Source organism: Melospiza georgiana, chromosome 3 (assembly GCF_028018845.1).
Source record: "Melospiza georgiana isolate bMelGeo1 chromosome 3, bMelGeo1.pri, whole genome shotgun sequence".
In the NCBI taxonomy this organism is placed as follows: Eukaryota; Metazoa; Chordata; class Aves; order Passeriformes; family Passerellidae; genus Melospiza; species Melospiza georgiana.
In genome coordinates, this window is record NC_080432.1 from 14,744,126 (window position 1) to 14,770,285 (window position 26,160).

The 26,160-nt window shown below is 45.4% G+C and overlaps 1 protein-coding gene across 3 annotated transcripts in view; it reads right to left on the reverse strand.

Annotated features, from left to right (window-relative positions):
* Positions 1–330: 330 nt before the first annotated feature.
* The window catches only part of CCDC85A (coiled-coil domain containing 85A), a 68,850-nt gene continuing 43,020 nt past the window's right edge, over positions 331–26,160 (reverse strand). Inside the window, exons 3-5 of one of the 3 annotated variants that reach the window (XM_058020241.1) lie at positions 17,244–17,320; positions 7,687–7,806; positions 331–2,310 (exon numbers count right to left, since the gene is read on the reverse strand). In XM_058020241.1, the coding sequence (XP_057876224.1) occupies positions 2,221–2,310; positions 7,687–7,806; positions 17,244–17,320 (287 nt within the window). In that variant the 3' untranslated portion in view covers positions 331–2,220. The remainder of the gene's footprint in view (positions 2,311–7,686; positions 7,807–17,243; positions 17,321–26,160) is intronic. The other 2 variants (XM_058020242.1, XM_058020243.1) reach the window with 2 other exon arrangements.

The following is a 26,160-nucleotide window of genomic DNA, read 5'->3' on the forward strand; positions in this document are numbered from 1 at the left end:
AGGAGCTCCACATTCTCCTGTCTGCACCCCAAAACTGCTCTGTGAGGAGGGCAGGAAGAAAGAAGCAGCCCAACTGTCCTGGGGCTGCAAACACAGCACAGCTGAGGACTGAACGAGTTGCACCTGTGCACAATTACCCACAGCTATTTCTTCTTAAGCAGAAAACAGAGAAGCAACTTCACATTGCTGGGATTTTTTAAGACACCTGGCAAGAAAATGAAGAAAACTGCACAGTGTGCTGCTAATTTCTCAGCCAAGCATTTTCAATGGCGCCTGCCTGTAAGCTCAAGCAGCTCAGAGCTTCAGTCAGTAAAGGAGAGAAAACAAGGGTGGGATTCTATAATTTATTACCATTGCTAAGATGAACACAATACTTGATACCCCATCGTATGCAGAACTGTAAAAAAATAGTTTTAATACAGTATCAAAATTTACACAAGTGTAGTGTCAAAAGACCAGGGTCCCTCTCTTGGCCCCTGCACACCCAGGGTGCAGGCACAAGTACAGGTGATACAGCTGTTCATACATACAGAGATAGGAATACAACAATTGAAATTGAACTCTGCAAACAATATAGGGCAGAAAACAACCTGGGAAGAGAACAGATCTCTGGCTGGGCTGGGGTTATATCAGAAACCACGCAGGAGGGCAATGGGTCAAAACAGAAGGCTGGATTCTGCACTTCCAACTCAAGGAGAAGCAGTGAAAGGGAGTTTTCCCAAGAATGCAACGCTGGATCAGAGGCCTTACATTGAATGGTACCAAGTGAAAATAACAACAGAAACCAACAGAATTACTGCTGCAAATGAACACACTTTTTCTGAAGACAGATAGCAGATTTACATCATACTCCTATATAACAAAAGATTGTACAGCAACAGAGCTACATTTCACTGCAGATAGCCCACGGATACAGTCCAAGCTCAGAAAAACAGAGGTTCTGACTTTGGCTCAAATCTCAGTAACCAAGAACAAACCAGAAACCCAGGAATTGTTGCATTCCTATTTTTTTTTTTAATTAATTTTTATTAGTCTTTTTGATACTCGGCTATGGTAAAAAGTTAAGCAACAGCATTCAGTCACAAGCCTGTTGCACATTCATACATGAAACTATCATTGCTTTAAGATATACACAAAATATCTAACGTTGTAATTCAATACACACAACTAGGATCATACACAGAGATAAAAATAAACTAAGCACATCTAGGGCGCCGTCTGGTCAAATCTCAGGCAATCTGAACAAGAGCTTTCTGCCTCATAATAATGAAAGGCATGCTCTGAGGATAATAAAACCTTTTTCTTTGAAAGAACGCTACAGTGGCAAGAAAAGCTTTTTTTTAATAATGCAGTGCAATCTTTTAGATCCTTGTAGGCTTTTGTTAAACAAACCAGCATGTCTCTAAATTAAATAGTAGAAATTAGCATCCTGACAATTGGGATATAATTTCCAAAATAAATTCTAATGGAAATCCTGACTTGAGACCTGTAATAATAATGCCTAAGTATTCTGTTCATTAAAGGGCCGTTCATTAAACACCTTACACCTCTTCAGAAGATGTGCATCAAAAAGAAAGCTATCTTGACTTTCATTTAGAAAGAAATTGTGGATCACTACAAGTACTGTAGTTATGCTACACTACCGGCTGGTTAGGACTTTATGGTCTTTTAGCACCTCCAAAGGCAGGTATTCTACCAAAGCAAAAAAATCACCTGGAAATTGCCTAAGCACCATTAACGGATCCTTTACAAACTGAAGTGTGAGTTACTAAGAAGCGACTTCCTCAAACCTGGGAGACCAAAGGCACAGTTTATCAGTGTCTCTCCAGTCTGCTGAAAACCTCTCTTAAATCCAGTGGAAAACTCGTTCAGACCTATCAGAGATTCACTGTAACTAACGAAAATAAAACTTATTTCGCGTAACGCCTGCAGAATCCCAAATATCTTTTGGTTAGGATGGCAATACCTCAGTGCTTCTAAGGATGGAGTGTTGCAGTGAGGGCGCGGAGCTTCGTTAGCTGGGCTATTGGAACAGCAGGATTGGGGGACAGTGCCACACAGCTCCCTGGCAGGCCCCTGTGCAGAATGTCCCCCCTTTCCAGCAGTCTCTTGCAGGGCAGACCCCGTGCTCAGATGGGGATTGGGCGGACACAGGCGGTGCTTCCCCTCTCCTGGGCATTGAGGCCGTGCTCTTCAGAGAGAGGATGTGCTCAGGGCCTCTTACATGGGTCCTTTGTACTGATTTCCTGACAAGTGCTGTCTAATTCCAGGGCACGACCCTGCAGCATCTCCAAGTTTCCTCCACACAACCTAGAGGGAGGGATGGAAAGAGAGCTCAGTTATTATTCCCAGGGAAGGAGCGCCGGTGTTCCTATGGACATGCATCTGGAATGCCACACACACCATGCAGCACAGCTGGGACACAGGGCAGGACACACACAGGAGCAGAGACTGCCTCTCAAGGGACACAACATTGCTTCTGAACACAGAAAGCACATGCTGCCAGGTAAAAATGACTAAAAACAGGGACACATGAACTGGCAAGTGCATCACTGGGATACTTCACGCTCCACACACAAGACTGAGGGTGTTTGCAGACCTCAACAGAAACTCTGTCCAACAATTTCCCCAACCACATCTCCTGCAGGATGTGATTCAGAAGCACAAAGATCCATCCAGAGGTGTCTAAATGTCTCCAGTTTAAAAACCACAGAGCAGTTCTCTGTTTCCAAGGGTTCACTTGTTCTCTTAAAATCAAGCAAGGCATTACAAGTGTTCACTCCACTAGCTCTTCCTCGAAATCAGAGGAATTGTTCCTGCCCTCACTTTGCTTTACATCCATGTTACAATACTGGAATTAAAAAGGCAGAGAAGTGGTACTCCCCAACACTCAGGGAAGTATTTTATAATGATTTACAGAAAGGTTGATGGAATAGGAGCACAAGAACAGCAGTTTGTATCATGTCCCCAGGCCTCTCAGGGACAACAAGAGACAAGAATGGTGATTCCTATCAGTTGTATCACAATTTCAGATTATTTTTTTGTAACTGCTACTAAATCACCCACTAATCTCCAGGACAACAGTAATGAGACTGTCAAGAAAGGTAAAAGCTGTTTTCCATTGTCATAATTCATTGTTTGTATTTTACCAGTGCCTAAAGTCCAGCAGTGTACAGACTCTGCATTAGCTGGCACTGAATAAAAACAAAGCAGGTGGATCCTGGGAGCTGACATCCTGAAAAGCTAGCTCCTATAGCTGATGAGCAAAGGCAGAACAAACCCAAGGTCCTACTGTGATTCTGTGCAAGAGATGGGAAAGTAACTCAGTTTCTCTGAGCCTTTGCTGAAGGAAACTTGAGTATAAGCATGAAAACCAGAAACATTTTAGATTGGAAGCAAGATGGCTCCAGTGTTAAAGCACAGGGCCAAAAAAGTCAAGTCTTTAAAGGGAAGTGTCTTTAATTCCAATGGGTGGGCATGACCCAAACCCTGCAAACTTGCCATATGACAAAATCTTGCAGCCAGAAATCCCAAGTCACCATCATAAAAAATGTGTGCTTTAGGCACATTTGCTGTGCAGTGAAACACTGCAGAGGTGAGAGCATGAAAAATGGGCACCTCCCAAACTGGGTGTGTGTGGCACAGCCAGGCTGGATCTGACCATTCTTTCCAACCTCTGGTTCCTGATTTTCCTAACTTGATACAAGCAGAGAGGAAGATCTCCTGGACAGCTTTTGTGGGAAGGCACATTGCACCTACCTATTACTTTCAACAAATTTTCTTCTCAATAAACATTTAGACAATATTTACCACGCAGCTAATGCTGACACAGTAACAAACCAGGGGGTGACTCTTCCCACAGTCCCTTGTCCCAACTAAATGAATGACCCTCTGCTTGCTAGGAAGGGACAACAAGCCCATACAAGAGAGCCCATGTCCTAAGCACAAGTGACAAGTTGGGGTCAAAATGTCCCTCAAAATAATTCCAAATTTCAGCAGAAACCTCAGCTAAAGGACAGCTGAGAGGCTCATGATGCAGCCATGGAGGAGCCTGCACCCAGCTGCAGGGGAGAGCCATTACATCTGCAGCAGCATTCCAGCCCTGTGGGACTCCAGGAAATACCCCTGGAATTCTCAGCTCCCTGAGCCCTCCTGCCCAGCTACACCCCTAATCCCAGCTGGTGTATCCCACCTTCCCTTGGCCTCCCTTCCCAAGTGAATTACAAACAAAACTTCCCAGTAACCTGAGAAAAATCAGGAATAACATCCCTCCAGACATTCCTGTGCTTTGGAATTACCCCCATGCTCTCTAATACCCCATTAACTACCTCCAAACCTGCTGCCACATGTGGCTACATTCTCAAAAGGCACTACAAGGTTATAAATGCAAAGCAAAACCATTCCCAAATCCATTGTTGATGAGGAGGCACCAATTCCATTTGCACATCCTGAGGAGAGAATTCCCACCTCTGTTATCTTAATAAAATAACAGCACTATCATTTACACCACAGAATTCCTACAGCATGAATTACACATCCATATTTGCATTTTGCAGTATTTTGGTACCAGATTGCATTTTGGTACCAGTCAACACCACACTTCAAAATTCTGGAGCTCAAAGTGAAACTTGTCATCGTTCCACTGTTTTCACAGGCAAAAGGATGCCATGGCAAATGTTTCCTGTGAAACACCCACAGTGCATCAGGCTGCAGCTAAACACTGAGTTACAGCCTGGCAGGGACTGCAAGGAGAATGCAAAAGAAAAGAAACATTATAATTAGTTCATCACAAATCCCCTGTGCTTTTAATGTGGGCTGGGTGGGTGTAAGAGAAGACAAAACCAGAAAGGAAATAACCAACTATTTAAAAAGTATAATAATATATCAATAGTCAAATCAGGCACAGATTATAAGAGTCAGAGGAAAAGGGAGCATTTCAATGTCAGCAGCAGAGCTCTGAATGGCTGGGGAACAAAGGGACAAGGTGGGATACAAGTATATATTTGAGATTTACACAAAGGAAGTGATAATGTCAAATTGAGCATTTTGGAAGTGGCATTACTTACATCACAAGAATTTTTATGAATTACTATTAAATATGTATAACTTACAAACTGGGGTTTTAGCCATAAATTGTGAAGGAATATCACAGGCAGAAAAATATAAAAGGACCATTGTTCAGGTGGGGAAACTGAGGCTGTCAGGCTTCATCACATTTGCCAAGTTTTATTCTTATGAAGGATAAATTCAGGTCAGCTGAGTCATACACTACTTTATCCCAGATATATTATACACATAGATTTTTCTGATCAATACTAACCTGCATGTTAACACTGCAGTGTTCCTAATGAAACAGTAATTGCATTACAGAAACAGTAATTGACTTAATTTCCATATAAAATCTTCAAGGGCGTACTGTCAGCATTTAAACAAAGATTACTCTGCATCTTCAGGTGTTTCCAGGCTCAATATGGAATGTAAAATTAAACACCTTAAACTTAGCCTGCACATTATCCCAGCTGCCTCAGTGCAAAGCAAATCTGTGTGCAGCACCACAGGCAGTTTGGTCAGACACAAGTGGCCCAGGCATGGGGACACACACGTGGCAACAACTTCTTCCAGCAGGTCATGGAAAAGCCTTGGCCAAGCAGCTGCATGCCAAAGCTCTGCTCCTGTTCCCCCCTTCCTCCACCAGAAGGAGAGTTCAGGCAATTGTTTAAATATTTTTTCATTGTTTTCAAAGCCAGGAAGACAACAGTATTTTAACAACTCCCTCCTCTGTTTCCTAATGGAAATATCCTTTTAAAACACAGTCCTGCTCTTTAGGTTTCTTGCTGTGCACAAGTGGCTGCACTAACAACGAGGTTTTATAACACAGACTATTTCTTTGTTGCAGGAATTCCAAATTGCCAAATTAGCACAGAAAAGCAGGCTGCTGGTGCTGGTTGGTTCCTCTCCTGCACCTGATCCTGCAGAGTGTGCACTGCCCAGAAAGGAGGGACCAAAGCCAGGTGTCCCCCCTGGAAACAGCAGGGTCTGCTCCCTGGCTGGGGATGGGGAACTCGGGCAGTCTGTGAGCTGACAGCTCACTCTCCATTTGGACACAACACTTCATTTATATCCATTGCTGCAGTACCTGCTAGTGAACTTCCAGCTCAGCTCTCACATCACATTGAGGTAAACTCTGTGTACTTCTTATCAATCCATTTCAGCAAGCAAAGCATCAGCTGTTGTTCCAATATTTCACTTACACAGACCAGCTGTTATTACAGGTTGTCAAAAGCACCTTGTTAAATGCTCCCTTCAGGGAAGAGCCTTTGCCAAGGGGGATTTTAAGAGAACTACAAAAGGCTTCTTTCCATAATGACACATGATCTCTCGACAAAATTACCCAGCATAGCTTTATGTTCTCTGCAAATACATGGAAGATGCAGAGAGGACCTGGAGCACTCTGAACCCGGCACTCCCTGGAGCTGGGAACGTTTTACAAGGGTGAGAACCGGAGCCCTCCTATGGCATCCCCCGCTGCCTCTCCCCTCGGGATGCCAGGAAAACAGCGAGGTGGCTGCAGGGGAGCGCTGCCATGCCCGGGGCTGTGGTACAGGAAGGGATCTGATTGCTGTCATTTGTGCTCCATTCACTTGCACAAACCCATTTCTTCAGGCTCCACCGAGGTGAAGCCAAATGTCACAATCACCCTGTGCAGGAACTCGGATGTCCAGCTAAGTCAACAGCACTGCTGAGCTCAAAACCAGAGCAAATGTCTGCACGAGTCCCTTCCAGAAAAAGGACAAACCTCCCCCTCCAAGGATGTCCCTGCAATACCTGTGTAGGTGGGGAATAACACCCAATGAACCTAAAGCAGGTTAAAAATGAGTGAAGCACAGGAGAGAAGAGGTGCCCAAAGCCCCAAACGACCACAACTGAGCCAGCACTGGGAGAGAGGAATACACAGTCCTCACTCTGCTCAGCTCTCCCTCAGTTTTATTCCCTCCAGAGGAACACAGACCCCGCTGGTGCCTGTGCTGCAGTGGGACAGTGAACTCAGCCACTTGTTGTCTCAGGTCACCCCATAAACCTTGGAATCTTGTAGCACTTTCTAAGTTTCTTTAATTGCAACAGTTTTACTGCTGACAGAAGGGAGAACTTGAAACTTTACCCCTCTGAGTATTTGTGTCAACTGCTGTGTATCAATGTCACACAGGCCTTTGCAATCCAGCCCTGACTTCAGGGTAAAACACATCTGTTCCCAAGGGAGTTTCAACACTGACCTTGAGATTGTGGTCTTTGCTATTTTTAACACAAATATACTGTGTGCCTTGGCTTTCTCTCTGCATTAAAGTCTTTCTCTCTGCACAGGTTACAGGAATCCCTTGTATTCCACTGGAGCACAAACATGAAACAACGAAAGACTTCCTTATTCTGCAAAACACCACTTCCAGCCTCAAAGAAAAACTACAAATGTAACATGGAGAGCAGCTACAGCTGGAACCAACATGGCTGAGAGGGCTGGACCCTGCCCAGGAAACACACAGCCCACAGATGCAATGAGTGACACACAAGAACAACCCCACTGATGACAGCAACATCCCGGTGGTGCCCACGGGGATGTTGCCAGGACAATACACACGTGTTGAGGGACACACAGGACATTTTGCATGGACTGGACCAGAGGAGCAGCGTTACCTTCAGAGCATTTACCACTGAGTCAGACTGCTGAGAGGCTGAGCCATGTGCAGTGACGTTGGCTGGCTCGTTTGCAGAGCAGTGACTCCCCTCCGCCCCTCCTGGCATCCTAAGGGCATCCTTGGCAAGAAATTAAACACTCTTTAATACACAAAAGGCTTGGTCACTGATTTAAACAGATGTCAGGCATTTATTGCTCTTTTGCAAAAGGCTGAGAAGTGCTGAAGGTGTGTGTTACTCCAAAGCCCCCCTCTTTCTGTGCCACAGTAACCAAGGGCCATTGAGGCAGTGTGGGTGGCACTGCTTGGCACGCTGTGGCCCTCAAGGGCATCTCCCTGGGAAATCAGGACATAGTAACAAAATTTCTTATGTGTGTACATCGCCTCACAGAAGTGCTACAAAGTTTAGAGAGATAATTTCAACCTCACTGTCAGGTTTTTAGAAGGTCTAATTTTATCTCCATGATTCTGGAGGTTGTTCCTTCAACAGAACTCATATTTTGGAATGTTGCTGTGAGGTTTGCAACACGAGCTGACCAGGGAAGGAGTCAGAAGCTCCAGGCTGCCAGCTCCCTCCTTCCCAGCCTCCAGCTCCTCCAGGCAAGGCCCCCTTGCCCTGAGAGATGTCAACTTGTCCCCAGCAGTGACAACCTCGGAGGCTTTGTCCTCCCAGTGGACACCTGCAAGGGCTCCTGAGGACACTGCTAAAAACTGCAAGCTACCTAAACTCTTCCAGCCCAGTCAGCTCCAGCTTTGCAGGATGTAAAGCATCTCCTGGAGTGAGGTAACCTGAGCAAGCAGGCAGCTCAGGAGGAGTGCTAAAAATACCCCTGCAGCATCCGTGGGCAGCGGGGGGAGCGCTGCAGCCGCAGGGCCCGCCCCAGCCCCGCTCCGAGCTGCTCCCAGCCCGCCCTGCCCTTTCATCCCTCACGCACAACTTTGGGCAAAAAAATATTGAGAGCTACGAAGAAGCAAAACGGTTCAGACCGGGGGATGGAAATTTCCTATCCCTTACAGAGTAACAAACAGCATAGGAAACATTAAGAAATAATGTAGCAGTAATTCCTGCTGGAATGTGTGGGAAATGCGTTTCTGAAGGAGAAATAATGACAGTGGAAGGAGCCTCTGCTGAGGATCGGTGCCCCCTGTGCAGCCACTTGCCCTGCTGAGCAAGCACACGGCACAGGGCAGAGCTTTGGGGGGGTCTCTAATCTAAACAATAGGAAAAGATGAAAGGGGGTGTGGGAGAGAAAGGGCACAGAGTGAAGACACGAGGCTGAACTTCACAGATCCAGTCTGGAATTCACTGGAAAGTAACCCAGTCCTGATGCTCTTGGGATATGCTAAGGTCACTTAAGCAACAGTGCAGGCTCAGAGCAGTGCCAAGGGGCAGAGAGAACCCTCCCAGCCACCCAACACATCAACTCCACCCCCACAGTCATCTGGACTGGACCTCACATATTCTTTAAAAAACCCTACAAAATTTAAATACCTTTAAAAACCACCTAACCTCAGAATGCTGCATATGCTAAAGGTACATTAAGCCTGGAAAGGTACATTAAGCCTGAATCTGAAACCTCATTTCCTAGACAAACCTGTCCTCCTGCTAAGCCCAGGATCCATGTAACCCATCAGAGTGGGCACCAATGGATGGGATAACCAGGCTGACAGCAGCAGCATCCTGAAACCATCCCCAGCAGGGACAGGAGCAGTTTGCTGTGAGGCATGGAGGGGTTTTAGGACTCACTTTGCTCTGGGAAGGATTTACAGATCTGTAAGTGAATGGCCAGACTTAATGCTGTACTTTGAGAAAGGAAATGAAAGTTGAAGGAAAAGGGGTAATAAAGCAGATTGGGTTAGGATAAATTCAGTCAGTCAGCTTTGGAGCTTTTACTAATAAAGGTATTCTGTTTCTTGACTAACTCCAGAGGCAGCAAAGATTTTGGTCAGTTTTGAATGAAAATAGAAATGTTGCCATTGAAATGCAGAGAAAATGAGAACAGATTACACATGTAAAGCCTCCTGAACACAATAAAACCCAAAGCTCCTGCAAGTGCTGCTGCTCTCAGAGTTCAAGCCTTCCTCCAGGCAGTTGTGTTCCACAGCCTCTTCCCTGCCATATGTAGCACATTTTGTCTCCTTTCATGAGAAAGAGAAACTTGTGAACACAATGCTTCCAGCAGCCAGCACATGTTGGTAGGAGACTGAAAATTAATATTTCCCCTGTGGACATCCTTCTCCTTCCTCCCTCTGTCCTTGATAAGAGACATAAATTTTCTTTAAAAAGTGAGGCAGATTTTGCAGCCCTGAAGGCCCTTCCCCAGCTCAGGGATTTCTCATTTCAGGTGAGGCCAGCAAAGCTTCTGCCTCCCCTGGAGGAAGATTTTTCCAGGGGTGATGGGGATGCCCAGCCTGAGCATGGCCCTGTGAGCTGGAGCACTGGGAGTTCCTGAGGCAGGGAAGCAAAGCAGGATGAAAAGGCACTTTGGGGGACAAGGACCTGAGGTCTGCAGAGCCCTGAGTACAGGATCCTGAGCAGGACCTCGAAGATGGGAAGAGAAATCTGCTCCCTTCCTCCTCCTCCCTAGCTGCACTCAGCACCTGCACTGAGCCACTGGAAGCATCATCCCTGTGACAGATCTTTCCTTTTCTTATCCAGTAACAAACTGGGAAAGTGGATCCAAATCAGACAGGAGGGATGAAGTCATAGCTCTGTAGTGCTGAAAGCTCTAGAAACCTTAAAAATCTGGAGTAATTGTGAGCAAACAGCGCTGCACAACGTCAGCACCTGAGAAATAATTGACATTTTTGCTCATCCCACACAACCAGCCTTCCCCTGGTCCTGGCCAGCCCTTGTGCCTCCCCTGAGGCCACAGGGATCTGTGTGCAGGACATCCCACTGCAGAGAGCAGGTAAAACCCACACCACATCCTGTGTATGGCTTCCCACAAGGATCAGCATCCCTGAATGCACAGATCCATTTGCTGTTAGAAGTAAATCTACAAAACATCTAATGCCAAAACGTGACTCTGGTGAATAAAGAACAGGAAATCTGACTCAGCCCTGTAATATCACCTAACAAAAAGCCCAGATGAATGGAAATTTAGAATTTCACTCACACTAACTGCAAAATGTTACTACTCAGGCCATTTTCCCACAAACCCTGCACTGTACCCTGGTCAGGGTCAGAATAAAGACCTCTGTGTAAAACAGTGGATTTTGTGATGGAGAGAATTAATCATGAGCTTTTCTACTTAAGTCAGTAGAAAGCTTCATTTTTTCAATCTGTATTGTTGAGAAGGACAGTCATGAATGAATTCCACTGTAGTGCCCAGCCCAGTGCCCAGCCCAGTCCCTGTGCCAGCCCCTCCAGAGGTGCCTGGCACGCAGGGAGAGGCAGGAAGGGAAAAGGAGTCCATGGCTGCCCCAAGGACACTCACAGCCACATCAAAGCTTCCAAGAGAGCAGGAGTTTCCTGCCTGCTGGGCACTGCTCTGTGCACTCACCATCCAGCCCCACCTCATTGTGCAGCAGCCTCTTATCCCAGAGGCAAGTGCTTTACTGGGAACAGATCCTTCCTGCTGGGGAGCTGCCACACCAGTTCAATCACTACCTGATTTTGAAAGCTTTTTTTCCTGATTTCTCCAGCCCTCAATTTCCCTGTACAGCTCAAAGCAAACACAGACTGTGTTTGTCAGCTTGTTTCAAACAGGCAGGAGAAGGAAAAGCAGAAAGCAATAACTGCAGCATGTTGCTCTGCTGGATTAATAACACACTAAAGAAAAGTGACATTTTTAAGGGAACATTCCTGTCAATTAAAATACATAATCTTCAAATGCTGCACTTTTTCACCTGTCCTCAAAGACCTCAGCAGGAACGTGCTGCCAAAATCCACACACTCTCACAGAGGCACACTCAGATCTTTGAGTGGCCAAAACCATTGCTGGCTTCACCCCTCAGAAACAGCCATTTCCAGCAGGGCCTTCAGAAACCTCCTTTGATAATGAGCAGGAAAGAGAAAAATGTTCTTCAAACTTTGGAGGCCACACATGTAAAATCCAGAAGATTCTGTAGAGTCTACTAGAAAATCCTAAGGACAAAATAATTCCAGACTTTTAGAGTTATAACTGGAAAAAGGCACTGTCTGTCCTCTGAGAGCTGCAACTCTCTGTACACCAAGTTTTTCTTGAATTTGTGTCTCAGTAGTTGAAGCTCCTGAGCTCTTGTCTTCCGGCCCTCCCCTGTGAAGCACAATGGACACCCTGAGATAAAGGCTCTGCCCAGAACCTCAGTGCTGGGAACTGGAGCCCTTTATTAATTAATTTAGGCCTGTTAATTTACACTGGGGATGGGGGCACATGAAGGAACTGGGTGGGTGGGTGCTCTTAATTCATTTTGTTTCAGCAAATATTTGATGACATGATTAGGAAATATCAGTTTGTTCAATGGCTTTTAATTACATTTTGGTTGAAGGATTCTCTATTCTACATGCTAAGGAAGGCAGGAGATAAACACTTTGGGACTGTGAGTGACAGAGATTTTAGGAAAAAAACACTAACCAAACAGTTCCCATCTTCTAATTAGAATTATAATTTAAAAATACCATGAAAAGGGAAAATAAAAAAAAAACCCAGACCTCAGTGGAAGGTTTTGGAAAGATTTGGAAATGGGTTGAAGTAAAATGTGATAATCTAATGGAAGGGGAAAGAAAGAAGGAAATGGAAATGTTGGAAGAGGTTAAAAATAAAGTAAATTGTGCCTAAGAGTCATTTCCCAGTTTAACATGCCAGGACTGGAATGGACTAACAAGGATGCAAACCCCCCAAAAAGGGGCTGAAGCAACAGTGCAAGTGAGAGAAATACAGCAAAAAGAGATGGAAAAGGACCAGAAGCCTTTGAAAAGCAAGACTGAGGAAACAGAGGCAGAAGAGCCCCGGTGAGAGGGAGCAGAAGGGCTCCAGTTCAGCCCAGCCCAGCACTGCCTCCTGCTCCTGTGCTGAGGAGCTCACTCCCTGCAGCCCAGCTCCAGCCCCACTGGCACTCTGAGCATCCTGGCAATGGAAAGGGAAAGCTGAATTACAAGGACAAAGAGCTGGAAGGGGAAAAGTCTCCTCCTCCTCCTGGGAAACAAATAAGAACTGAAGCAATTTAAATTGGGTGACTTGCCAAGTTTGTCTATTGCAAATGCATCCACTGTCATTGTATGACAGATGTCCACATTGCCAGAGCATTTCAGCTGAGCTGATCAGCCCTAAAATACCATCCCTACAAAAACTCAGGGATATCTGCAGCTAATTGACGTGTGGATGCCAGATCCTGCTCTGGCTTCCCCCAGCACAAGACACAGGGAGCAGTCAAGCACCACAGCAAGCCTGGGAGGACATTCCTCTTTCCAGGCCTCTGAAGTTACTCCCTGACATAACAGGGCTGTCACAGCCCAGGGAGCTGCAGCTGGGATCCAAATCCAATCTTTGATCCCTACATGTTTTATTGATTATCTCTGAGCATCTTCATTGCAGCACCATAGGTGTTATATCCTGGTGTGACAGGATTTGAGTGGTAGGGGAAGATTTAGGGTTTTAGTAATGGGGAGGCTTTAGGGATGGCTTCCCAGTTCCCAGCCCTGCAGCTCAGTGCACATGAGATCCATATTTGAGGAGGAAAAAATGCCCTGTCCACCCTGCACTGCTGATGGGGAGGAGATAGAGAAAATCAGGAGTAAAGCTGAGCCAGGGAAGAAGGGAGGGGTGAGGGAAAGGTGTTTTAAGATTTAGTTTCTATTCCTCATTATCCTGCTCTGTTTAGAGTGGTAATGAATTAAACTCTCCAGGCCAAGCCTGTTCTGCCCATGACAGTAACAGGGAGTGACCTGTCCCTGTCCTTACCTCAACCCATGAGCCTCCTGCTGTGTTTTCTCCCCCTGCTCAGCTAGGAAGGCAGTGATGGAGCAGCTTTGGTGGGCACCTGTCCTGCAGCCAGGGTCAGCACGCTGGAGGTGGTTAGAGCACTGCTGATGCTGCACTTTCCCTTCTCCATGGCAGCTGCACAGCCTGGTCCCAGCGGTGCTGAAGCTCCAGGTGTGCTTTGAGTCAGCAGAAGGCACTGCCAGAGCCATGTGCTGCTCCTGCCTCAGCCCAGGGGGAGCTGCTCTGGCCTGAACTCCCATCCAGCAAAGCAGAAACGTTCTTGCCCAAGCCCTGCAGCCCCCAGGCCCTGCTGGCACACAGCCTTGCCCTCAGCAGTGTTTGAGGAGCACCAGGGTGAGCTGCTCACCCCTCAGCACAGTCTGGCATTCCCAACAGAACACCCAGCTGTGTGCCATAAATCTTGGGAAGGATCTGCTTTCTTGCTCAAAAGTCCTGTTTGTGGCCAGAAACTGAAAGGGTCTGGATCATATCTTGTTACTGGAGAGAAGAAAAACAGAACAACAACAGCAAAAGAACAGCTCTCACCAAACCTGCAACCTATAACTCCCTGTAACTCTGAAACCCCCTCCTATGCTCTGAGCCACCTTCTCAACCACCGTGTGTAACCATGATATTTTCTGAAAAATCCTTTCCTTAGGACTTTTTCTCCTGAGAAGCTGAGAGACCTCAGGAACAAACTGTAAACATTGATTATCTGCTGCTGTGGAATGCAACAGGTGCATCTGTGATTGGGCTCATGTGGTTGTTTCTAATTAATGGCCATTCACAGTCAGCTGGCTCAGACAGAGTCCGAGACACAAGCCTTTGTTATCATTCTTTCTATTGCTATTCTTAGCTGACTTTCTGATGAAATCCTTTCTTCTATTCTTTTAGTATAGTTTTAGTATAATATATATCATAAAATAATAAATCAGCCTTCTGAAACATGGAGTCAGATCCTCATCTCTTCCCTCATCCTAAGACCCCTGTGAACACGGTCACAACTGTGCAGCACAGCAAGAGACATTAACAGGCTTAAGTGAATATTCCATTTTTATACCTTTTCTATTACTTGACCAAACTAAAATGTTGACTCAGTGGTGGTACTGCAATTCCCCTGACAGAGGAACCCTTCGGTACAGCAGAGTGAGCTGAAACTCAGGTTCCTTTTGAACAGAGGTGGCAGCACTTAAAACCATTTGCTTTGGAAATGCCCTTGCCACTAAATATTAATAAAACTTTTACATTAGAGGTCTATGGGGTTTTGAAAAGAAAACTAATACATATGGAGGGAGACAAGCAAAGCAAAAGAAATTGGAAAAGCACCACATCTAAGTGACAGAGGAACAGAATGATTTGTCTGGAGAGGTGTCGACAAATATGTCAGTGCCTTTCTGTGAGTGGCACATAAGCAGAAAAGGGGGAGAAGAAAAGATATTGAAAGCAGAGAGGAAAAAGAAGAAAAATGTGGTAGGAGGAGAGAATAAAGCCTGAGACAAGGCCAGGGCTCCTCAGCAAAGACAGCAGAGGTGTCACACTTATAGCTGTGAGTTCTCACCTCTCTCCTAAGTGCAATCCTGCAATTCCCAAACCCTCCCAGTGCCCCAGCACCCCATCAGAGAGGGACTATCCAAAAAGCAAAAGGCATCTCTCATGGAGGCAGTGCTGAAATGTTAAGGCAGGACACTGTAACTGAGTTAGGGCTGTGCCAAAAACCTTCATCAGTTGTGGAGCTTGTTGTAGATTTTCAGTTTATTTGTCAAAAGCACTTGGCTTGGCTTCATGCCCAACAAACTCCCCTTCGTCCCATTAAAGGGGATCAAACCAGTGCCAGGAGTTTATGCATTTCCATCCTGCATCCTTGTCTTTGGGACAGGGCCTGATCACACTGAGGTGAGCACGTTCTAGGTGGGACCCACAGGAATAACAAACCCCAAAACAAACTCAGGCAAAGGTAACACTGAGGTGATGAGAGCAGAGTTAGAATCAGCTCAGTGTCTGCACTTCCTTTCTCTCCCCAAAGCCATGACTTCAACCAGGAGGAAGAGTAAAATATGCCAGGAAATGTGAACTCTTTCCACTCATTAAGTCTCAGAATGAAGTAACCAGAGATATGAGGAGATTGTTCAGAACTCTACCACAGATCCTTGTGCCAACAAAACCACACATAAGACAAACTGACCTGGCTATTTGAAAACAAAAAGCAGTTTCCAGGCTTGCTTGCCTCACTCTTCCCTTTTAAACCCCTACCCTCAGCATATTTTGTTTCGATGTTTTTTGCAACAGCTTCAGGCTTAGGTGCCAGGCTGTTTTTACAGGGACTATTCTCTAGTTTGGCACCCCAGCCAAGGTGTTTTCACTGAACCCAATGCACACAGGGTGGGTGTTCCAGGCTTTGGTCAGATTTGGGAATGCTTTTTGTGGGTTCTGCCTCAGCACCTCAGACCCAGACAAATCAAACATTAAACACACAGACACTTCTAAAGATTTGGCCCATGAAGACTGTTCTGCACAATTATCTCCCAGTGTTGTTCCAGACCCAAGACAAACCACACAGTATTTTTGGGTGGGTTTGTTAACATTTGCCCTGAAAACCATTCTTGAAAAGAAAATAATATTAATTATCACTGAGGATCAACCTCTGTCTTTCCTACTGAAAACTACATGTTAATGAGCAGGCATTTCTTTCTGTCCTTCTTTTCCAGATTCAAAAATTAAGGTAGAGAGAAGAAAAGTGCCCAAGGTCACCAAGCAAGAGCTGTAGAGGCCTTTCCAACTGTCACATGAAAGGTGAGGAGAAAATCCACCACACTCTACCTAAAATCTGCTTTAGGAAAAGGGCAATAATCTGAGCCAGTGGATTTCACTTCTTACTCCATCACTGTTACCTTGGATTTTACAGTCAGACAACGGTACTAAGTCCAACAAAATTCACTTTTCTTCATCAGACCAAAGACCAGTGTTCAATTTCAACAAAATCCAACTTCTTTTCCAGTGGGCAGCTTCATTTGAAGACCTGATGGATTTTTCTAAGCATTATTTAATGAAATATAATAGAAATACATTCTAGTAAGTATGTGCATACATGAGGATCACAAGTGTCTTTGATTCATTTGTACCAGACTTTTAAATTTTTATTCTTAGAAACATGTTAGGAAAACCTTTAAGATCATATTTGCTTATTTATTCAATTGCATTTCAGCAATTGCATTATGTAGTTAATTGCATTAATGTAGCTAATATAGTCCTTCAAGCATTAAAAATAATATAACCCAATTATCACTTATAATGTTTGCACTTTTAAAGCAAAATATTTTGGTTAACTATAAAAAGTAGTTGATATTTTAACAAGAACCTCTTGGAATAAAACCAGAATGCAAAGGGTCAGTTCACTGTGATTCCCAACCCATAAATTAATTAATTAATTAGAAGTAGCTGTTTCCAGGAATTTTTTTCTTAACAAAGTATCAAAGCCTGCAAAGGAAAAATAATTAATGAAAGCATTGCAGAGCCTTAAATGAACCCCCTAGTGGAACAGAGCAGGATGAGCAAACAGATGTGGGAGCCTCTAGGTGTGTGAGTGTGGAGAGGCAGGAAGGACAGGGCTGCTGGTCCCTCTGCAGCCCGGCGCTCCCGCGGGGCTGGCACCCACCTGGGGCAGCATCCGATTTTCCTCCTCCAGCTGTCTTACTCTGGCCTCCAGCTGCCTAACATAGGACAAGGTTGATTCTAAAAAATCAAACAGAAAAAAACTCGTATTATCCACAGAGATCTGCTCGTGTTCACCAGTGCCAGAGCCTGTGCCACACTCTCACTTGTACTCACAGCAGACTGCCTCTCTCAAATATCCATGGAACATCCCACTCTGCTCCTCCCAGGGCAGAGCAAACACCACTGACCCTGGAACTGATCAATTCCTTGCTGCTTGTGATTCTGCACCTTAAGGTGGTCCTTTCTCAGACCCAAGGTGTAGCCACAATTCTCTTCACAGAGAAAAGCAAGGCACAACTTCCCAAGGCTATTTCTGGGATTCACATTCTCTGAACCTCAGAGAAAGAAAAACCAATTCTTATCTCATTTACTGCTCCTGTGTTGTGGAATGCATTGTGGAAGATTGTTTACCTGAAGGGAATTGGTAACTGGATTCTGGTGTGAGTGTTTTGATTCATTGACCAATTGAATCCATGTGTGTGTTGGGACTGTTGGCTGACAGTCACAAGATTCTGGGCATTTGAGCGCTTAGCGGATTCAGTGTAACAAAGTGTAATATAACATAGAATAATAAAGTAATTAATTAGCCTTCTGATAAGATGGAGTCCTCCTTATCATTTTCTTGTCTTTGTTGGGGTCACCCTGCTTTTACTCTACCAAGGAATCTCACAGAAAGACAACACAGGCTTGAGTTCTTCCAGCTCATCCCCACCTGGAAACACTCCACATGGATAATGCACTATCCCACATGGATAATGCACTATCCCACATGGACAATGCACCGTCCCACATGGATAATGCACCGTCCCACATGGATAATGCACTGTCCCACGTGGATAATGCACCATCCCACATGGATAATGCACCGTCCCACATGGACACTGCACCGTCCCACATGGATAATGCACTATCACATGGATAATGCATCATCCCATATGGATAATGCACCGTCCCCCATGGCCCACATGGATAATGCACTATCCCATGTGGATAATGCACTAACCCATATGGATAATTCACCATCCCACCAGGTCAGCACTGCAGAGCCCAGGGAGTGCAGAGGGTGCTGTGCAGGCAGAGGGGCCAGGGCTACCCCTCACACCCTCCCAGGGCTCTGGGGCACACACAGCCTCCCCAGTAGCACAGCAGCTCCTGAGCTCCACCAGGCCGTGCTGCCACAGCCGGGGCCAGGCTGGAAGCAGCTGTGTGTCCCCAGGGCCTGGGAGGTCCCCAGCTGGTTGACAGCAGGACCAGCCAGGGCACAGAGCAGCTCACGGCATGTCCTCCTCTGCCCCACTCACCAGAGACACACTCCCACTGCCCTCAGGAGTGCACAGAGAGCAAACCCTGCCTGCTCCACTCACCAGGCACTCACCGACCTCCACAAGGGCAACCTTTGGTGCCTTGTGAAGAACGTGAGGCACTCCCAGTCTGCTCCCAAAAACTTGACATAAGAAGTGGAGATCCCTGATCCAGCACTAAAAGCACCCATGAGATTTACCATCAGACATTTTTTGAGTCACTGAGAAGTGCTGCTCTCAAAGTCCTGGATCTAAGAGGGAGACACGTCTAGGAATGCAGCATTCAAGTGTAAGAAAAAAGGTGCAGAAAAATTGCTGTGACTCCTGCACCTCTTTGTGTGTAGGAGGAATTCTGCATGTACTCATTCCTGACTCAGTGAGCCACTCAACTTCCCATGAGATGTCAATTCCCATCACACATTTGTACTCACATTGCCATGTAATTAGCAAAATTGATGATTGATGATATGGAATCCATGGGTACTGAGGCACTGCTGATGCTGATACAGCCCTTCAAAGCTGCATTGACAGCACAGCTGTTCACTGGTTTAAACTGACAGATGAATTTGGGCATGAATTTCCTCTGATAGCTCAACGCTAATGCAGCCTGCCCGTAAAATAAGGGAAATAAGGTGTCACTAACTGCTCTTACAAGGCTGCAATAGGCTAAAATATGCATGGGAATTTACACAACATGAAGACAACAAACAGTAATTTGTCAAAGATGATTAATGCCCAGCCAGGCACTGGATTAAAAATAGCCTTGTGCAATAAAAGAGGAAGAGGTAATCTGAGGTTCTGCAGGCTCTGCTGCCTGAGGAGTTTCATAGTTAGTGATAGGTGCATCTCTGGAGAGCGCTGAGCCCGGCTCAGATGAGCACTTAGGAGATGAACAACTCATTCAATTAACTGCCAACGACAGGGACCCTCCCACCAAATCAGCTCCTTCCCAGCACAGGCACTCCTGGGAAGGGCTGCAGGAGCTCCCTCACATCACATTAGCACAGGCAACAGCCCCCAGCACATCCCAACCCTCCCCTCTGCTGTTTTCTGTGTGAGATGGCTCCTGAGCACTCATTATGTCAGAGGGAAGGACCAGGAGCTCCCTCTGGCACTGGCCAGCCCTAAATTCATTGGTTACAGGTTCACTGCTGTGTCAGTGTGGGCTTGAACATCACACTCCAGTCCAGCTTCCCAGCTGTTCCCTCCCTGTGAGCTCCCCTCTGGATTCTCTTCAGCTCCAGGCTGTCACAGACACATTTTATGAAAAATCCTTTCCTTAGGATTTTTTCTCCTGAGAAGCTCAGAGGCCTCAGGAACAAAATGCAAACAATGATTATCTGCTGCTGTGGAATGCAGCAGGTGCAACTGGGATTGGTCCATGTGGTTGTTTCTAATTAATGGCCAATCACAGTCAGCTGGCTCGGACTCTCGGTCCAAGACACAAGCTTTTGTTATCATTCTTCCTTTTCTATTCTTAGCCAGCCTTCTGATGAAATCCTTTCTTCTACTCTTTTAGTATAGTTTTAATATAATGTATATCATAAAATAATAAATCAAGCCTTCTGAAACATGGAGTCAGATCCTCGTCTCTTCCCTCATCCTCAGACTCCTGTGAACACCACCACACCAGGCCTTCTGTGATTTCCTGCCTGAGCATTCCTTATCTCCTCAGATAACACACACCTCTAGGCAACATCTGCCTCTTATCAGTTTTATTCCTTCACTTGTCTGTTGGGAGTCCAGAGCAGAGATCCCTGCTGCTGCAAATCACACAATTCTGCCTCAGTTCTCAACTTCCCAATGCCAGCTGAGGATTTGGTCTGGAATCTCTGTGCCTCTTAACCCTCCTGAAGTGTGAAACAGTTACTTAAATCTCTCTTGTAATCTGATTAAAAGGGAAAATTAGGTCATCTACTAAAGGCTTGAGCAAGCAAATCCTAATGTATGTGAGTCTTCTTGACACACAGACAAGACACATATATATTTCAGGATCTGTTAATATATTTATGCTGGGATGTTATGAGCTTAGAGGAAAAATGAGCAGAAAAGCCAGCCAAGGACACAGCAGACAGAGAAATTGAAAACACAGTGAAAGTGAAACACAGTCACCAAACTTTAAAAAGATTCAACCCAACAAAAGTTGCACTCAAAGTGTTTATGAGAAGACCTGTATGATCCATCTCTTCTGCTCTGAAACCTCCTGTGCAAACAGGTCAGTCACTGGCTCACATTATTACTGCCAGATTTGACCTCTGTAGGCCCCTTGGTTACAAGATTTCCATTCCTTCCCATCTCTCTTTGTGAGGCACTGCTAAGGGTGTAATAGTCAGGAAAAATCCTCATTCTCAGGAATAGGCTACCACCAAATGAGGTCCCCTCCTTGAGCTTCCTGTGTTCTTAACATCACTGAGAACATGATCAACGTGGTGCTTCATTCCAGGGCTGAAATAAAACCATTTTCTGAGCTATTAGAGACACAGAAATATCTTGCTCTTAGGGAAATGCAGTGACAATTCACCCTCTCTCCACATCTGTCACTCTAACATGTTGTAAGAGAACATCAATATTTACGTAGCTGATCTCTTTTTCTTTTGACAACCACACTCTTGAAGCAAGGAGATATTTTGGGGTTATGTCAAACTTTATCAGACACTTCTTACACTGCTGCCAAAGGCATATTTGTGCATTGGATTTATCCATTTTTATATGACTGTGCCTGGTCTCAGTCCAGCAAGAAATTCATAATATTCTTTAAGCCAGATTATCCTCTGCTGTTTTAGAATGGGGGAGGATGTCATGTTAAATTCTGATATTTTCCTTTTTCTTTCTGGGTTTGTTTTGGTTTGTTAGTTTGGTTTTGTTTGGTTTGTTTTTTTGAGGCTTACAACTCACAGACAGCTGTGGGACTGCACTGGAGAACATTTTAAAGTCCAAGATCCTCTACACACTTATTATATCCCTGGAAAATGGGTGAGAACCCCACAGAAGGCAAAAACCCAGAGGTTCAACCAACTTTTCTGCTTGTTCATAGGAGCTGGAGCAACAAGCTCAGTATGGCAGGGGAAAGGGATTTTATCCAACAAAGGAGTACTTGAGGGAAAGACAGAAAGGGAGACGCAAGGCAGTCCTCACATCCTCATGGCCAGAAAATGGAAAATCGTGATTTGGTGAAAATGCAAAATTCACCTGGGTTCTGTTACCAGCAGCTCTCACTGCTTTGGTACTCATGTTCCTAAAGGAGGTCTCCAGAATCCTTGTGAGCCACATCCCAAAGCACATTTTTAAACACTCAGGGTAAAAATAAGGGAAACTCATTCCAACAATTCACCTGGGCAAACAATTCAGCATGTTGGGTTAGGGATACTTTGATGTGTGGCAATAAGAGTTTGGCTGAGGTACATCCAACTTCAACAAACTCCATTTGTTATGCTGCTCTTCCAGAACCATAGAATTAACTGGGTTGGAAAATACCTTTGAGACTCCTGCACTGTGCTGGCAGGAATTTCATAATTGCACATCAAATCAGATTTTGGTCATTCAAATCCACACCCAGCACACTGCAGTGGCAACTAAATAATCTTTCAATAAATGGGAGATGAAAACCAAGGTTGTGCAAGGGACGCTCTAAACCCTCCTGTAACTGCCTGGCAGCTCCTCACATTTAGGAAAGGGTTTCTCTGCTAACTGGGGGGCAGATTCAATGACATGCAAACCATCTCCCTGTCCTAGAATTCCTAGTCATCTGATTTAATTGCCTCAATATTAATATTCATGACTGAGACAAGCTACCACTGCAATCCATCCCCTTTCAGCTACCTTGCTTGGATATAAAAAAATAAAATGGCACTGTTGGATTTACACTCTCAGCAATTCACACCCCTTGCACTCAGTGCTGGCAGTGTCCACCTCCCCAGGGCAGGATCAGGAGACCTCCCAAGGTCATTTTTAGCCCTGTCTCCTATGATTTTCTATCAGGGCTGCACATCTTACATAACATCCCTGACTGAGGAAGTGCTGGAGAGTTCCTTGTGCAGCTGAATTCCCCCAAATGCAGCAATGCTGGGATTAGTGCTGCCATGTAGAAAGAAAGACAGACATCTGCCCAAGGCAGGGTTTTGTTAAGCTCACCAGAATGTTTAGGAGCTATTTCTGACAAAGGCACATATTCTCAGGAAGTTTTGGGACAGTGAGCACCATGGCACTAAGACAGGGTTTGCATTTCTCAGTCTTGCTGTTGTCTGGAATTCTCCAGCCCCAAGCTCAGATTCCTCCTGATTATGGATCCAGCAATTCTTGACTTCTCCCAGTAATTAAAAATATCATTAACTAAGCTGAGCTAATTCACCAAGTGTGTCAAAACTGCATCCTAGCAAAGGGAAAAGCTGGCACATGCTGGTTCAAATATCCAGGGTGCAGTGGCAGCCCTGCCACTTCTCAGGCACTGTGTGCCATGTTTCCCCTTTCAGCACACATTACACACAGACAGGTGCTAATTACCTTATCTCTGTAACCAGAGATTTTTATTCAGATTTCACACAAAAACAGTGTGTTTTCTCAGGTGCAGCCTGAGAAAACCTTTTAATCACAGATTAACTGTTTATTAGAAGAAAGTATACCCTCCTTACCTTAAGGCAGCCCTTGCCATGCCTTTACCCATTCAGTGATGGGGTCTGACTCAGACTCCAAGGTGTTTGCATTTGCCTGGATTTAGGTGCCACTGTGGATCAGGCAGTTCAGTGAGCAGGTCTGGGCTGACTGTGCACACACTCCCCTGTGGTGAAGCTCTCCCAAGGCTTTCCTTCTTCCCCAGGTCACCAAGCAATGCCCCAGGTCACCCAAATGCTGCCTGTGACACAACTTACTAGAAATGTAATGTTGGCTTCCACTTAAGAACATTACTGATTTAGGCTTAGGAGGTTTTGTTGCACATTTAGCTTTAGGTGCAACAAAATTTCCAGTTCAATTCACCTGGAAAAAAATAAACTCAAAAAAAAAGCTTAAAAAAAGGTTTAAAAACCTTGCATGGAGAATGAAGGATTCAACTACAGCAGCACCTAAAAATCATTTTAGATGTCAGCTGAGGCAATGCTCTTGCTAACAGTTGATAACACAGTCACACTAATGGGCTGCTGAAACACTAACCTTGCTTTGTTTGAGGTTTTTTGGTGCTAGAGGTGACAACAGCAAGGCTTTCCTTGCTGGCCTGTTTGATACTCTGTTAGCTCCCCTCCAGCCTGTGCTAAATGCATTTGGCACAGTATTGATGGAAACAGAGAAAATCAAACCCATTATGCTGTTGCTGAAGCCTTTCCCACTGGCTGGCAGCTTGTTTTGCTATTGACTGCTGTGGTTTATGATGGGTAAAATCTTTATTGCTTCCATTTACTCAGGTTTGTGCCTGTGCCACCACGCTCTCCTGGGCTCATCAGGAGTGTCCCCAAAGCAGGCACAGCCCCAGGCCAGGAAACACAGCAGAAGGAAAGGGGAGTGGAAGTTCAGCAGGATCCTGCATGGAACCCAATGGAAAGGTGGAAAAGGCACCAGCTGGGAACAGCTTTGCATAGGGAAGGGAGATGAGGCACTCATTCTTCTCTCCAACCCACTGCCCTCATCTCCTTCCTTCCCCAAGCCAGGCTGTTCTCAGGCTTGTCTTTTCCAGCTGATTTCACACAGGAATCTCGACCTCACACCAGTGTCATTGCATCTTTTAAGTGTCCCTTGCTGAAAAGACCCCAGGTCCCTTCCAAACCTGTGGCCACTGAGAAACCACTGTATCCACAGAGCCACCTCCAGCTTTTCCCAGTTCTGCTGTGCCTCTGTAAAATGAACATTTACAGGATAACATGAAAAAAAAATACTATAAATGAAAATACAAAGCTTCCCAGCAGCAGCAAGATTTGTGCAAAAACCAGGGGATCAAACTGACTGAGACACCAAATACATGCACTAAAAGTCACTCACAATCCCCACAATTCTCCCCAGATGCTCACAGCCACTTTTCTTAGTTCATAAAATTGTATTTCACAAGCTCCAATTATCAGATGTTGAAGAGACATGGTTTAGAAAAGTTCGTTTAGGTGAGAATTTCGCTATTGGTACAGCAATCTCAGGTTAATAATACCTTGGCTTCCACCTGGCAAACTGCAGCTTAGGCCAAAGCTGAGAACCACATCTCCAGGAATGGTGAATCAGAGCAAACCTCTCAATCACTTTTATGCTCATCTAGTGCCTTGTTAGGAGGCAGTTATCCAACCTGTAAACTCCTCTTTTATGGGGAATTGTTTGTGTGACTCAATCCCAAATCCAAACAATGTCCCTGAGAGTACAGAAATAGAAGCTCCCTCATTACTGAAACCATTGAACCATTGAACATTTTGTTGCTACAACTACAAAAGAGATGCCAAAACTCACAGCAAAGATCAATAGCCACATGAATATGTGGGGGAACAGCCAGCCCACAACAGTCCCTGTTCTGGGTGTATGTGGGGTAAATTTGAAGGAGAGAGAAGGGCTCCAAGAGATGTTGGGCAGCAGGCAGTGCCAGGAAAGCAAGAGGGGCAGCAGGGCCACTCTCAGGCTCTGTTCCCAGCTCCTTGCCTCACTCTGATCCTGCTGATGCTTCATTCCCTGCAACAGGAGCATCCTGCATGAGCTGTGCTGTGCACACAGCATCCAAAGCCACCTGTAAACACAGCAGGAAAAACTACAAACCCAGTAAACATCCAAGGGAAAAGGCAGCAAGATGTGCACAATGATCCAGCTCTGTGAGGAGCATTGTCATGTGCAGGCAAGGGCAGGAGCTGGGGAACTGCCAGAGGAAGACAGGCCAACCTGGGCAAAGCCAGAGGAGATTTAAAATTATCAGGACAAAGGAGGGTTTGGATTAATTTCTCTACACTGAGTGATTAAGATGTAGGACAGGCTATTAAATGCAGTAAAAGATGTTACAAGATTAAAGATGTCCTGGGGACTGAAACCACCCTCTTGCTTCCAGAGCCCATTAAAGAGCCATGGTACAGCAACACCTGCCTGTCCCTCCTGAGCTGGGCACATTTAAAGCAGGAAAGATGAGCATTTTGTAAAATTACTGCACCAGCAATCTCAGCACAGCACCTAATTCCAAGGAAAAATTAGCTCTATCCATTTCAGCTGGCAGCTACACAATAGCAGAGGGAAAGGCTCTTGGTGCAGTCTCCATCTCCTCTGTAAGACTCTCTTGGAATGATTGGGGAAGGGATAACAGAAAGAAATAATCAAATGACAAGGTATTAAAAATCTGTCAGTGCAAACATGATGCTCTCTAGGGACTCACATCTCCACAGCTGGAGCATCCATGTCTCCAGACAAAACCCTTGGGAGGGGGAGCCCCAAGAGGGACCTCAGGGATCAGTAATGTGTGTCCAGCTCTGGCTGAAATCACCACTCAGCTACTTCAGCACTTAGGAAAGCTCTGCAGATGTCTCCTGCATGTTCCTGACAGCCCAAACATTCTGACCTCAGGGGTAGAAAGATTCCAGAGCAGACCAGACATTACCCAACATAGGATACTGCCCT